Below are 13047 nucleotides of genomic sequence, written 5' to 3' on the forward strand. Positions count from 1 at the left end.
TTTCTCAGTCCGGATTGACTTACGGGGTTGACTTACAGGAGCTCAGGCTGCATCTGAGCCATCCCAGGAGTACCTTTTCATGTTTCAGGGAATCACCAAATGGTGAGTCACCCAGTGGGTCCCGGGAATCTCTCTCTCTTTCTTTCATTGCCCGAGTTGCACGGTGCCTTAGTCGCACTGTTTGTGCCTCAGTCGCATGGTTTGTGCCTTAGTCACATGCTCAGGGGTCACCTCTCACGGTCAGACACGACTGTTGGGACTGTCGGCCTATTTTGTGCATTAGTCACATGGAGAGATCACTGCGACAAAGAGGACGCCTTTCTGTCAGCCGGTGACTCTCAGTATCCCCATTCTATGGCATATAGGCTAAAAATGGGTTCTGGTACGTCTCGGGGGCTCCCTCAGACTCACCCCTCGGCCGTATCCTCAGGAACTGGAAAAAAATTTGACCCTGAAAATCACAAAAAGAAGAAGCTCATTTTCTTTTGTAACACGGCTTGGCCCCAGTATAAACTGGGGGACCAAGAAAAATGGCCTCTTAATGGCATACTAAATTATAACATGAACCTCCAACTTGATCTCTTTTGCTGGAAACAAGGAAAGGACTCAGAGGTTCCTTATGTCCAGACCTTTATGGCCCTTAGTTAGAATCCCAGTTTGAGGGACTCATGCCACATGTGTCTTTCTGTTGCTGCCTTATCCCCCTGACCCCCTCTGTCTCCCTCTCCATCAGACCTCCTAGACGATCCTCTACTCGATCTTTCCTGTCCCCCACCCCATCAACCCCCTTTGCTTCAGCACCCACCCCACCTCAACCCGCAGATGCCCAACAGACCCCCTTATCAGGGCGAAAGCCCCCCTCCCCTCCCCACACAAGATCGAGGACTGCCCAACACAAGGAAACAGATTCTAATATGCTTCCCTTAAGGGAAGTAGTAAATGGAGACATGGGCACTATTAGAGTCCATGTTCCCTTTCCCATGTCTGACATTTCCCAAATTCAAAACAAGTTAGGTTCCTTCAGTCTGGATCCCATCACTTTTATTAAGGAATTTCAGGCCTTCACTATAGCCTCTGACCTGACCTGTCAAGACATTCATGTAGTCCTGACCACTTCTACTCATGAAGAGAAAAACAGGATATGAGCATTAGCCCAAGCTTGGGCAGACAAGGCACAGCTCTGTTTCCAAAACCTGGATGGATGGAGACCTGTTTTGGGCTGGCTAAATGACTCTCTTTGTAACTACACCCTCAATTTTAATCAGACTAGCCTGGAGTGGAATCCCTGGTCAGAGGAAAATAAATATGATGTACAAGAAGCTAATTTCACTTTGTGTTGGGGAAATTCAAGGAAAAATGAGACCAAGAAATATATTAATGAAGACCATATCCCCACAAACAGCTCGGCCCTGGGAACTAAATATGTGGGGATCAGTGTGACCACCGGACACTTAGTTTAACCTACCGGCAAGATTCTCCTCCAAAATATAATATAATTCAGCTAATATTCAGAAATTTGTTATGCCAATTCCCCCCGTCACACTCATAATCAGTCAGAGCCTGGATTCTCCCCTTTATGTACAGATGATTACTTCCTCGGAGTTTGGCCTTCCCAATCTAATCCTAGGCCATGGGACCCCAGTCTATTTCCAGAGGAAAACTCCCAAAAGGTCAGGGCCTGGCTCTGGGGACCCACAACGGGGGTATATTTGAGGGGCACTGGATTTTCATTTCTGTGCAGTAACGGGGTCTATCTGGATCTTCCCACACTTTGAAGGGGCTCCTGTGCAATTAGTGCTGTGGTCCCAGAGGCGACCATTACAAAGGATTTAGCTTTCTCAGGAGGCATTCCCAACCTTGGGTCCTTCCTCAAAGAGACCTTAAGACCTGTCTGGGAGAGACAAAAATAAACCACTGACTGGACATGCTTACGATAACCCAATTCTTGATAGGCCCAAAATAATACATAGTGTCTTTAGAGGGCTCTTTTGGTTTGCAGGCATACCCCTCTTAGAGAGGAGTGTTCTCAATCTCACCATCATGGACCAGGGATCTTGGAAGGCTACAGTAGCAGCCATTGAGGAAAAGCAGTCAGCCCTAGGCTCTCTGGCTGAGGTGGTTTTACAAAATAGGAGGGTCCTTAATGTTATAACAGCTGAGGCAGGGGGTGTCTGTGCCCTACTAAATTAGATATGTTGCTTAATACCTCTGGCCAGATTGAAGAAAACCTTCAGATTCTAAAGAAAAACATCAAATTAATAGAAGATTTAAAAGAGAGAGCAGGACAGGGCCCCAGCTGGCTTTCTAGCCTCCTCTCCTTTGTGGGGATCCAGATATGGACATGGCTATTGCCCTTGTTGGAACCATTAATCCTGATAGCCTTTGTTTTGTTGTTTGGCCCCTGCATTATTAACACATTATCTAAGTTCATCTCCCAACAGGTTCAAAAGATTCAATTCCAGATGGTGCTACAACAAGGGTAACAGCCAGTTGGCACACGGACTACATTGGAACAAGCCTTCTTATCATCCCCTGGACTCTCATCTTTCTCCGTGAATACACCTTGACAGAGCAGGCATCAGGAACCCAGGGTCCTTACGATGCCCCCACCCAGCAGGAAGCAGCCAGAGAGATTGTTGGCTATTCTCCTTACAAAAAGGGTTCCCGAACGCCTGAGAAGGCACTAGGCAGGTAGGTAGACATGAGCAGGGATCCAATAGGGCCAAAGAATTGGCCCTTTAAATAAAGAGAGGGGGAAATGTGGTGTGCTCCAAGGACAAAGAACAAGATAAACTCTAAGGGCCAATATTGCCAGAACAAAGAGTTACAGGACTCCCATCACTCTGTCACAATGCGACCATTGCGATGTCCCAGAGCCCTCCCAAGCACCATGCCCTGTCCCTTTCCCATCCCATATAAGAAAGACATTTGCCCTGTTTTCTCTCGCTCAGCACACTGAAAGTATACGTACTCTGCCCAGTCAGCAGATGACTTACAGGTTCCCTGGCTATAAAAACAGACAAGCAACCCATGCTCATTGTCGACTTTCCCTGACTACCAGGAAGTCAGCGCGCTGTTCTTGCAGTGACCCTTCTCTTTAATAAACCCTATCTTCCTTACATTCTGCCTTGTGTCTGGAAATTCTTTTCCAACCAGCGCTTGGACCATGACAAAATAATCTGTGAACACCCAAAAGAATTAGCTAATGGAACCCATCTGCCCACAAAATACCAGTTTTGTTGTACTTTAATCTTTAGAGATATAAAGATTCCTAGTGGTAGCCAAGAACTAAAGGAGCAATGCTGTGGTTCGAATAACTAAGCCTTCCCATGTTATCCATCTATTTTACACAGTTAAGAAGCTTTGCTTTCTACAGAAGTTATATTCTTCAAATGTTGCAGTAAGTCAACTTTTTATAAAAACATCTTAGCAGAGCTCACTTTTGAAGGAAAACCATAGGTAAAGATTTTGTTTAAAGAAAATACTCCTTGACACTTCCTCAAATTTAACTTTATATCTATACTTTCATGTGAGGTGGGTTTTAGAATTGGTTTTATTTTGTTTTAAATAATGACACCAATAGAGATAACTATTAAATCAACTAGAAAGACCTAAGAAACATGGAAAATGTTGATGGAGAGTAGAAGAATGCCAGGGTAAGCAAGATATCTGGTGAACTCTTTCTGCAAGATGGCCATGTGTCAGGTGGGGATGGGCCATGCAACTTAGACCTTGGGAAAGTACAAAGTGAGAGCCATAAGACTGTGAAAGCAAGAGAAGAGAAATCCATGGGGGCAGGTGGGGGAATGGAGTTCTCTTGCATAGGGAAAATGGATGCACCATTGGGTAAGGAGAAGGACCAGCGTAGACTTCTTGTAATTCTCTGGCCCTTTCACTAACGTCTCTCATCTAATCGTCAGGTCGGGTTGCACAAACTGCAGGACTGTGGCCTTGCTGATATGACCTCTTATCTCTTCTAGAGGTGTTTCTCAGGTAACAGTTTGAAGATCTGATTATTAAGTATGATAGAGATGATGCTACCCACCCTGTTCTCTATCCCTTCTAATGTTAAACCTGGAGGGGCTGAGGACCCATGGCACTGAGATGTATCTCTCTCTCTCCCTCTCCATCCTCTTCACCCTCTCCTCCAGAAAACTATCCCTCTCAGCCCTCACCAGCATCTGGGAACAAGCTTTGAAACTTTCCCTTCCAGACAATGATGTCACTTGAAAAGTCTGTCAACAAAACTACCCCAAAAATTAGACTCACCAATATCAAGATGAACACCAGGGACAAATGAATTGAGAAAGAACATGATGATAACAAATCCCAACACTGTCAGGCATTTGGCGAGCAGAATCTTGTCTGATATCCTGTGCTGTGAGAGAGGAAAACACAACTCATTTACTCAGTGTAATCTGATTTCTGCAATGTGTCCACAATCCTACGTGATTTGAATCACTACAAATTTCTCCTTAAGATGAAAAATATATCATCTTGAACTTGAAAGATAAGATCATGTGTTACAAGGAATACTGTACAGATTCAAGATTAGAACATTCAAAATCTTGAAATCAAAATCTATGAAAAATAAACATAAAAAATTTAAAATATAGTACAATCCTTTTATATGACACCTGACTAAATACATTTTCAATATGACACAGAGATGCTAAGCTGTTCCCAGCCCCACTGCCAGCATTAGATAAGATAAAGCCATTGGGGAGCCAACACATTAACCTCCAGGGACCTGGCCCTTCAAGACACATGCATTTCCACAGGTACTGTGTGCTCATAGCCTTTTAGTTTAACTTTCCCTCTATTATGCAAATCTCTGCTCATGTGGTACTGAGGTTAAAATGTTCTTGCAATAACAGGACTTCTGCTGAATGCACTTAGCAGTCCCCTAGTCACCAGATGACACATATGGGATCCTGCCCCAGGCATTCAGGGGGTGAGGGGAGGTACTCTGCAGCACCTTCATTAACCTTGGAGTTGCAGACCTCCTTCCAGTGGGCCTGAGCCACAGGGCAAGATAGGGCAAGGTCCCCAAAGGGTGCTGTGCTGTGTGGGACTGGGGCAGGGAGTGAGGTCCCAAGAAGCACACACATCTAACTAGGCCCCTGTGTGAATCACACTCCACGGTGTGAACCAACAACTGCACTATGTCCTTTCCTCAGTGTGGTCCCACCAGCACCTCTGTCTGTTAGTCTATGCCTAGGATATCCAGGTCTAGATGTAAATATAGATAAGGCTATATAAATAATAGATCTAGGTATAGGTATGGGTAGATATAGACAGGGCTATGGGTAAGATATGGGTGTAGATAAAGATATAGATGTAGACATAGAGATAGATGTAGACATAGATAAGGGTATAGACAGGGGTATAGACATGGACATGGACATAGACACAGACATGAGTATGGGTGTAGGTATAGGTAGAGTTAGAGATAGGTTTTCTCTCTTGATTTCTCTGGTCACGCAGTTAAAGCTGATGCCATAAAAACCACAAGCATATCCCTCTGTGTCACAGTGACTCTGGCAGCAGCCCCTGGTCCCCTGCTCACAGGCCGTGGGGGCTGCCTTGGGAGCTCCTGTCTTCCTTCCCCACCCACTGTCAAGGCTTGGCCAGCCCCCACTCATCTTCCCCTTCCCCTGCCCCCACCAAGGAAGCCAATTTTGCTAGATGAGTCTGTGATGGAGAATCAGGAAGAAAGGGGCATGGCACCTCCCTGGGCCAGGTTAACCACAGAAACTGGGTATTACCATGGCCGACTCCAGGATTGGAAATGGAGAGAGCAGGGAGGTCAAAGAATATTCCAGTGTCGCTCGGCTGGTATAAGATGATCGAAGTTTGTACTTTGTTATATTGGGGTGTCTGTCAAATTTTATCCTTTGGTTATCTGAGGTCATCAAAGTGAGAAGTCTGAGAAACAATGCGGGGGTAGTGCCCAGCTCCCTGGTCCTTGTCCACCAGGTACACAGAGAGGTACACAGTCTCATCCCTAACTTACAGACAGAACTACTAGAAAAGGTGGGCAGGGTCTGTTTAGGCCTGAGGCCAGAAAAATGTCATAGCCACACCCGTCTTCCCTAACCCTGACCATCTGAGTGGGACAGATGCTGGGAGGACAGACTCAAAGAATATGTTACCTACCGGGTCCCAATGTCTAAATTTCCTTTAGCGAAGGACAAAATGTTCCTATCATAATTAGAGAGTGGGTATTCAACCTCTTCCGAGGAAAGAAACTACCCGGATTTGAAATTTCATGAAGATATAAATGACTTCTAGCAGATCTTGAGCTGGGAGAGGGGCACTATGTGTCCTCAGGTGGGCTGAGAAATTCCACCAAGGTGGGAAAGTGAGCAAAAGAGCCCAAAATGAGTTTTGCCTCCCAAAGTCAGAGCCGTACAAGAGAAGACATACACTCCATCTCTGCCCAAAAAGGTGTTCCATCTCAAGCAGCACGCCTCCCTTGTCTTGGCCTCCATCTCCTCACCGCACAATGGGAACCACAGACTTGCCTTTCAGGGTCAGGGGGAGTTGAGAGCCGGCCAACCACAGAAAACGCTGCCCTATCTTAAAAGGAACATAAAAAGTTTACCTTTTAAATTCCTGGACAAAATAAGCCTACTATGTCTGGAAAATTATCTTTCCCATTAATTCCTGGAAATAATTTATGTCTTGTGTACAACTACAGGAATAAAAGAAAGATGACTTTCAGTTGCAACTTCACATGAAGCAAGGAAAAGGAATCTACTCTGTTCTTCAAGAAATCCCTGAGAAAAGAAACCACAATACCTTTCTTTGTAGCTCCTGGATATTGGTCTCCCAATTTTTATCTTCCTGTGAGATCTGTCTAAAAGAGAAAAGGGCAGACATCATTTTCCTGGTGGCATCGAGTGGTGAGGCCAGCAAGGTGGCATTCGGCAGTGGCATACAGCATGGTCCCCTGGACTGGATGCTGTCCACAGTGTGACGCCAGGTGCAGCCACAGAATGGGGCAGGCCTCGTGGTGTAAGGAGCCGGGTAGAACTGGGTTCATGAATTGGAAAAGATGCTCACTCTAGATTCCCAAGGAAAAGTAATACATGAAATGACCGGACTGTTCAATGAGGCATGTGCGAGCATAGCACAGGAAACGTCAGAAGAACACTGGCCAGAATGTCAACAGGGGAATGAGACAGTAAGCCACCTTGGTTTTCCTCTTTTTACTTCTTAAGTTTCTGAATTTTTTTTCAAAATGAGGCTGTGTTATATTTATAATTTAATTAAAGGAAAAAACAGTAAAAGAAATGCCACTTGCTTTAGTGGTGATTTTTATCAATCGGAAATCTACTTTGAAGCACTTATGTCTTCTTCCTTCCCCCTCTGGTCATGGTACCCGCCCATCTCTATTTCCATTTCAGTCACCTCTATTTGTTCCAACTTGCCTTTCTTTTTTAACCTTTCCTATCAACTCATCTTTTCTTTTCTGCTTTATTTCCTCCCTCATCAGTTAGGAAAACGAAGCTGTGTGGTGGAGAATTTAGTCTTCATGAGCACGCACGTGTCATAGTGTCAATGGAGGTCGACCACACAGCCAGTACAGACCCTAAAGGAAATCACAGCAGACCCAAGTGAATGGTTCTAAGGACAATTTTTTAAAATAGAATGTAGAAACAAGACCTGAAGAGTTAGCACATTCCTTAGATCACCCTCATTCCAATCTGCTTCCAGTGACTGTGTGGCCTTACAAAGCCACTGCCCTCTCTGAGCCTCAGTTTCCCTTTCTGTGATCAAAACAGGATGAGTTGATGGAAACTTGGTGAATTCTTCACATTTTAACCCTGAGATACACTGACTGTGTCTTAACATCCATACCAGATGGAACACGTTGAAACTTGAAGGCCAGTAGATTAAATACATTCAGGGCAATTTACTCCTGCATCTTTAATTTACAAAGTTTTTCCTTTTAAGATCCATGCCTGTTGTTGAAGTTGGCCACTCTGGCCCCAGCCTGCAACTCAGGGCCTTCCAGTAGCCTGGGGACACCAGGTCCTGCTTCTCCAGTGTCACAGGATACAGGTAGGTCCTGAGATGAGATGGAGCTGAGGACGCTGAGACAGTGCTTCACACTGGGCTGCATCTCTACACAGAGTGAGTCTCTTCATACTCGCCTGTGGCCTTCTCCCCCCACTCTCAGACCAGGCTGCAGCCACACTAGATGGCCCTCAGAAGTTGGCACTGGCACTGCACCCAGCTCCTGTCCTCAGTCTGCTTGCCTGCTCTCTGGGAACACAGGGCTGGCCTCAGCAAACTGCAACAGGTAAGATCATTCTCACTACCTTCACAAGGACTCACATTTCCCCTTGCCGTGACAGACTTCTCATCTCCACCCAGTTCTCAACCCTACTGCTGGAATGCTTCCACATCCCTGAGGAGTGAGCAGGCTCTCGCTCCTTCTGTCAGTACTTCCAGCGTAAAGACAGGTTGGAACTCAGCACCTCATCCGAGTGGGGAGGAAAAACTCAGCACCTCACTGTTACTGTTAGGTCTCCGCTTTGATTAAAAACAAACTCAAGGGACTTCTCTGGTGGTCCAGTGGTTAAGATTCACGCTGCCAATGCAGGGGGCCCTGGTTCAATCCCTAGTCAGGGAACTAATTTCCCACATGCCTTAAGGTGGCCAAAAAAAAAAAAAAAAAAACTCCAAGAAATGAATTGAGCAGGACTTAGGTATTCTTCGAGCTCCTGGCAAATCAACTACTGGGAGAATATTTTGTTAGATTAGTTTGTTATATTAATTGTTTTTTATTTTTATTATGCAACGTGTTAGGTGTGAAGTGTGACAGGCAGTAGTTGAGTGTGAACTCAATCCCTGGCATCACTCTTTCCTAGGTGCATAACCCTGGGCAAGTTGCTCAAATTCTCTGAGCCTCAGTTTTCTCATCCTTAAGCTGGGGCTAATATCAGCACACATTCCAGAGAGCTAAGTGAGGGTTAAGTAAAATACTGCACCATAACAGGCTTAGCACAGTGTATAGCCCCCCAAACTTACTTAGTAGCATGCAGCTAGTGTTACTCTTTCGCAGTACCATGGGGTACTCTTCACAATCACTTTAGCTCACATTTTGCACATGACATTTGGACAGTCTTAGGGTGGTCATAAATAGGTTGTTGATACAATCCAACCATTGAGTATAACTGGTAAAGATAAGAACCACTGCTGTAAACCAAGAGTGGTCTGAGCAGGGCCTGGCTTGATACCTGTGGAAGCTGTGCAGCCTTCGGGCCAGCAAGCGCTCCAGCACCAGCACCTTCCCCAGGAGCAGACCTCGAACTGCTGTCTCCTCACGGCTGGCTGGGCTGATGCGCTGTGCAGTAAGGCGCCAGACATGGATCTCATGCTTCAGTTCTGCAGGAAAGGAAAGCCGAGGCTTCATTCTCCCGCAATCTCAGACGTCAGCACCTACTCCCCTCAGCACCCTCCAAGAACAGAAAACACACACCCGTGATGCAGATCTCCAAGGGTCAAACCAAAGCAGTGGCTTCTTAGCTTTCATGTTATTATGACAGAACCAGAAGACAAAGCTGACTTTTAAAAATTACAGTAGATGCAAAGATAATTTCAACTCTTTGGGTGAAGAATAAATTCTTGAATAGGCATATCAAAGCTAGCACCCAACAAACTTTTTCCCTCCCAAGAAATTACTTCTTGGAGCCAGTAGTTCAGATCTCAGTTCAAAATCCAGATATTGCCCAATCTTTGAAACAGATCTAGTACACATCGGAAATACAATTGTAGTAGGTGGTGCCTGGTCTCCCCAGTAGGGCATTTGGTAATAGTAGGAGATGGGGAGAGCCCTCCCTCCTGACCAGGCCCCCAAGTTGAGCTTGCGTCTACGAAAGGACACAAAGGAGAGAAATGTAGACAACTTTATGCACTTCTGAAATTAACAGAATGAGGCAAATTTTCACCCATCAATGAATTTAAACCCCTTCTGATAGAGAAGAGAAAAATGAATTGTCAATTCATTGGCGCCTAAAATACTAGACTATCTTATGAAATTTTACTTTTAACCTCTAGTTTACTGTTAAAGATACTACATAAATTTCTCGAAATATCCACTAAAAGAATATAAGGAAGCACAGTATTTTCATGAGTCACCTCTCATGTACAATGCACTATACTACTTATCTTAAAAATTCAAGATGAAATTAAAAGAACACACACTTTCAAGCAGGATTAGAGCAGTAGACAATAGCTCAGAGCAGAGTCAAGGCAGGGCAATTCTCCCAAGACCTGTGAAGCAGTGCACAAGTCTGGGTTCAATGACAAGGAAAATGCCACCGTGGTTTTCTCTAAAGGGTCAGCCTTTCAAAGATGAAAACTTTTTAGAATGAAGATAAGTACAGTGCTTCCATTCAGTACATATTGATTCTTTGTAGATTGCTAAAACAGAAGAAACTTGGGTATAATCTGAAAGCCTCTACAGAGAAACAGATCCATAATTCCCTCAATAAACATAATTCACACCTCCATAATTCACACCTCATTAAACAACCTGTGAGGTTATGATAATATAAAAAGGAGGAGGCGGAGGAAGAGGATAAAAACATGAACTAGGCTTCTGAAATGCTGAACACACACACACACACAAATGCCGCACTGGGACAGGAATGGGGGGGCAAGGTGGTGCAGCAGCTTCAGAGAAGGTGCAGACAGTGCCATTATTTTGTCCAAAGCTCTGAACTTCATTATATAGTGGATATCATTCAAAGCCCTCCCTAAAGTATCAGAGACTTTCTAGCCATTCTTTCAAGCCATACTAGTGACTGCCACTCTCTCAAGCAGCTGACCAACTTTGAGGAGCTACACAAGAGTGTTGCTCAGCTTAGTTCCCAGGCCAGCCTATGGGAGCCTCCCCACCTCTGTGTTTGGAGAAGCAGAAACTGTGAATCTGACCTTCCAGGTCCCCAGGGCTCCTTTCCACAGGTGTCTTCTCCAGCATCACCCTCAGCCCCTCACGCACACCCAGAGCCTAGCTGTCTTCTATCCCATCAAATCAAACAGGACGCGCTACTCTCCTCAGATCAACCCATGGGTTAATGCTCAAGTAGTGCACTTTCATTTTTCTAGTTGTGGATGAAATAAATATATCATCGATCATGGGAAATTTTGGTTGAGAGCAATTTTGTCCAGGAGAAGGGAGCTCACTGCTTGCACCCAGAGCTCAGTTTAGCCAAGCATCCACTCCTTGGCTCCCAGGCTTCCTCTGCACCTCCTCTGCCATTTCCCCACCCTGTCTCTGCTGAGCTCTAAGACTGTGAACTCAATCAGCTACTTGATATTGCCCTCTGAACCTTGTGCTATAAGATTCACAGATAAACATTCCATCTTCCCCCACAGAACTCTCTCTTCCCTCACTGTCTTAGTTCTTATATGACATCATTAATCTTCCAGGTATATGAACCTGAAATGTCATTTTGGTCTTATCAATGTCATTCTCCTCTACATTTCTGCACTGAACATGTAATAGGTGTCAGACACCATGCTAGATGTTAAAGGAGAAGAATAAATTGACAAGTTATAAGACAGGCCTCCAACAAGCTAGACAGAGAAATAAGATACATCATAAATGAACATGAGCTAAGGCAGTACTAGGCCACAAGAGCAGTTCAGGATATGATGGTGTGGGTCTTGCAGGATCCACTTGTTCCTGACTCAGGTCACCAGCTTATCCAGGCTTCATCTCCTCACATTTGCCAATTCTGATTGCTGCTCCTCAGTAACCTTTGACTGAAGCCACTTCCTGACAACCCAACCCTGGTTAATCATAAAACACTGTTTGCCCTATCTATCGATCTATCTATCATCTATAGAAACTGTCTATATATCTATTTATCTATCTATAGATAAATACAGTGAGATAGATATATAGAAACAAGGAATCTATGTTCCTATTTATCTATCTTCTACCTATCTAGACTGATCCATCTAAGAAAACAGATGATAGATAGATAGATGATAGATAGATAGATAGATAGATAGATAGATAGATAGATAGATAGATGATAGATAGCTTCCTTCTTTCAAATAGCCCATTGTTCCCCATGACCTGCAAAGATCTTTAGGGAAGACTCAAGATCCTCAAATGGTGAGCTCTGATCCCACTGTATAAGTTTTAGCTCTTGCTTTTAGCCCTGACCAGGACACATCATCAGATGTCTCATCTCTACCTCTCTGATTACCACCAGCCCCTATCTTTCCAAGCTTCTCAACCACCCTCTTGTGGCATTACTTGTGGTTGCCGTGTACATGTTACAAACAGGCAAAGACATTACCATGTGGGATGTGTTCTCTCACAGGAGGTGGTGGCTGCCAGGAGCCTAGAGGAGGGTCACCTGGCTCTAATTCAGGAGTCTCAGGGGAAGACACCTAGGCCAGGAGTTGAGAAATGGAATTATACTACTGTAAGATTCTTATACTTTATGTTAAGTGGTATAATATCACTTGAAGTTAGTGATATAATTATAACTAAAATCACAATTAGAAAATGTGACATGATGATACACTTAAATTCAACCATATCACTAATCAAGTTAAATTTCAATTATCTAAACATATCAATTAAAAGACAGATTATTAGATTGGATAAAAAAGCAAGACCCAACTATAAGCTATTTGCAAGAAATGCACTTTAAATATAAAGACACAAAAAGGTTAAAAGTAAAAGGATGATAAAAATATACCACACTAACAGTAGTAAAGAGAAAGCTGGAATTGTTACATTAAGATCAAATTAGTTTTCAGAGCAATAATATTACTATGGATAGGGAAGGGTACTTCATAATGATAAAGATGTTAATTCTTCAAGAGGACATAATAACCCTAAATGTTTATGTACCTTAGTAACAAAATTTTGAAATATGTAAAGCAAAAAATCATAGAATTGCAAAGATAAATAGACAAATCCACAGTCTTAATCAGAGATTTCTATATCCACCTCTCAATAATTGATAGACAAGTGGACAGAAAATCAGCAAGAATATGGATGACCTG

General features: G+C 43.9%; 1 protein-coding gene across 2 annotated transcripts in view; it reads right to left on the reverse strand.

The window, feature by feature from the left end:
* Positions 1 to 13047, reverse strand: part of OCA2 (OCA2 melanosomal transmembrane protein) — a 299659-nt gene that overhangs the window by 131160 nt on the left and 155452 nt on the right. For both annotated transcript variants that reach the window (XM_082395480.1, XM_082395481.1), the window contains 3 exons: positions 9252 to 9399; positions 6805 to 6862; positions 4270 to 4378 (listed from right to left, as the gene is read on the reverse strand). In XM_082395480.1, the coding sequence (XP_082251606.1) occupies positions 4270 to 4378; positions 6805 to 6862; positions 9252 to 9399 (315 nt within the window). The remainder of the gene's footprint in view (positions 1 to 4269; positions 4379 to 6804; positions 6863 to 9251; positions 9400 to 13047) is intronic.

The sequence above is a fragment of the Balaenoptera borealis genome (assembly GCF_965194805.1).
Source record: "Balaenoptera borealis genome assembly, chromosome: 6".
NCBI lineage: Eukaryota > Metazoa > Chordata > Mammalia > Artiodactyla > Balaenopteridae > Balaenoptera > Balaenoptera borealis.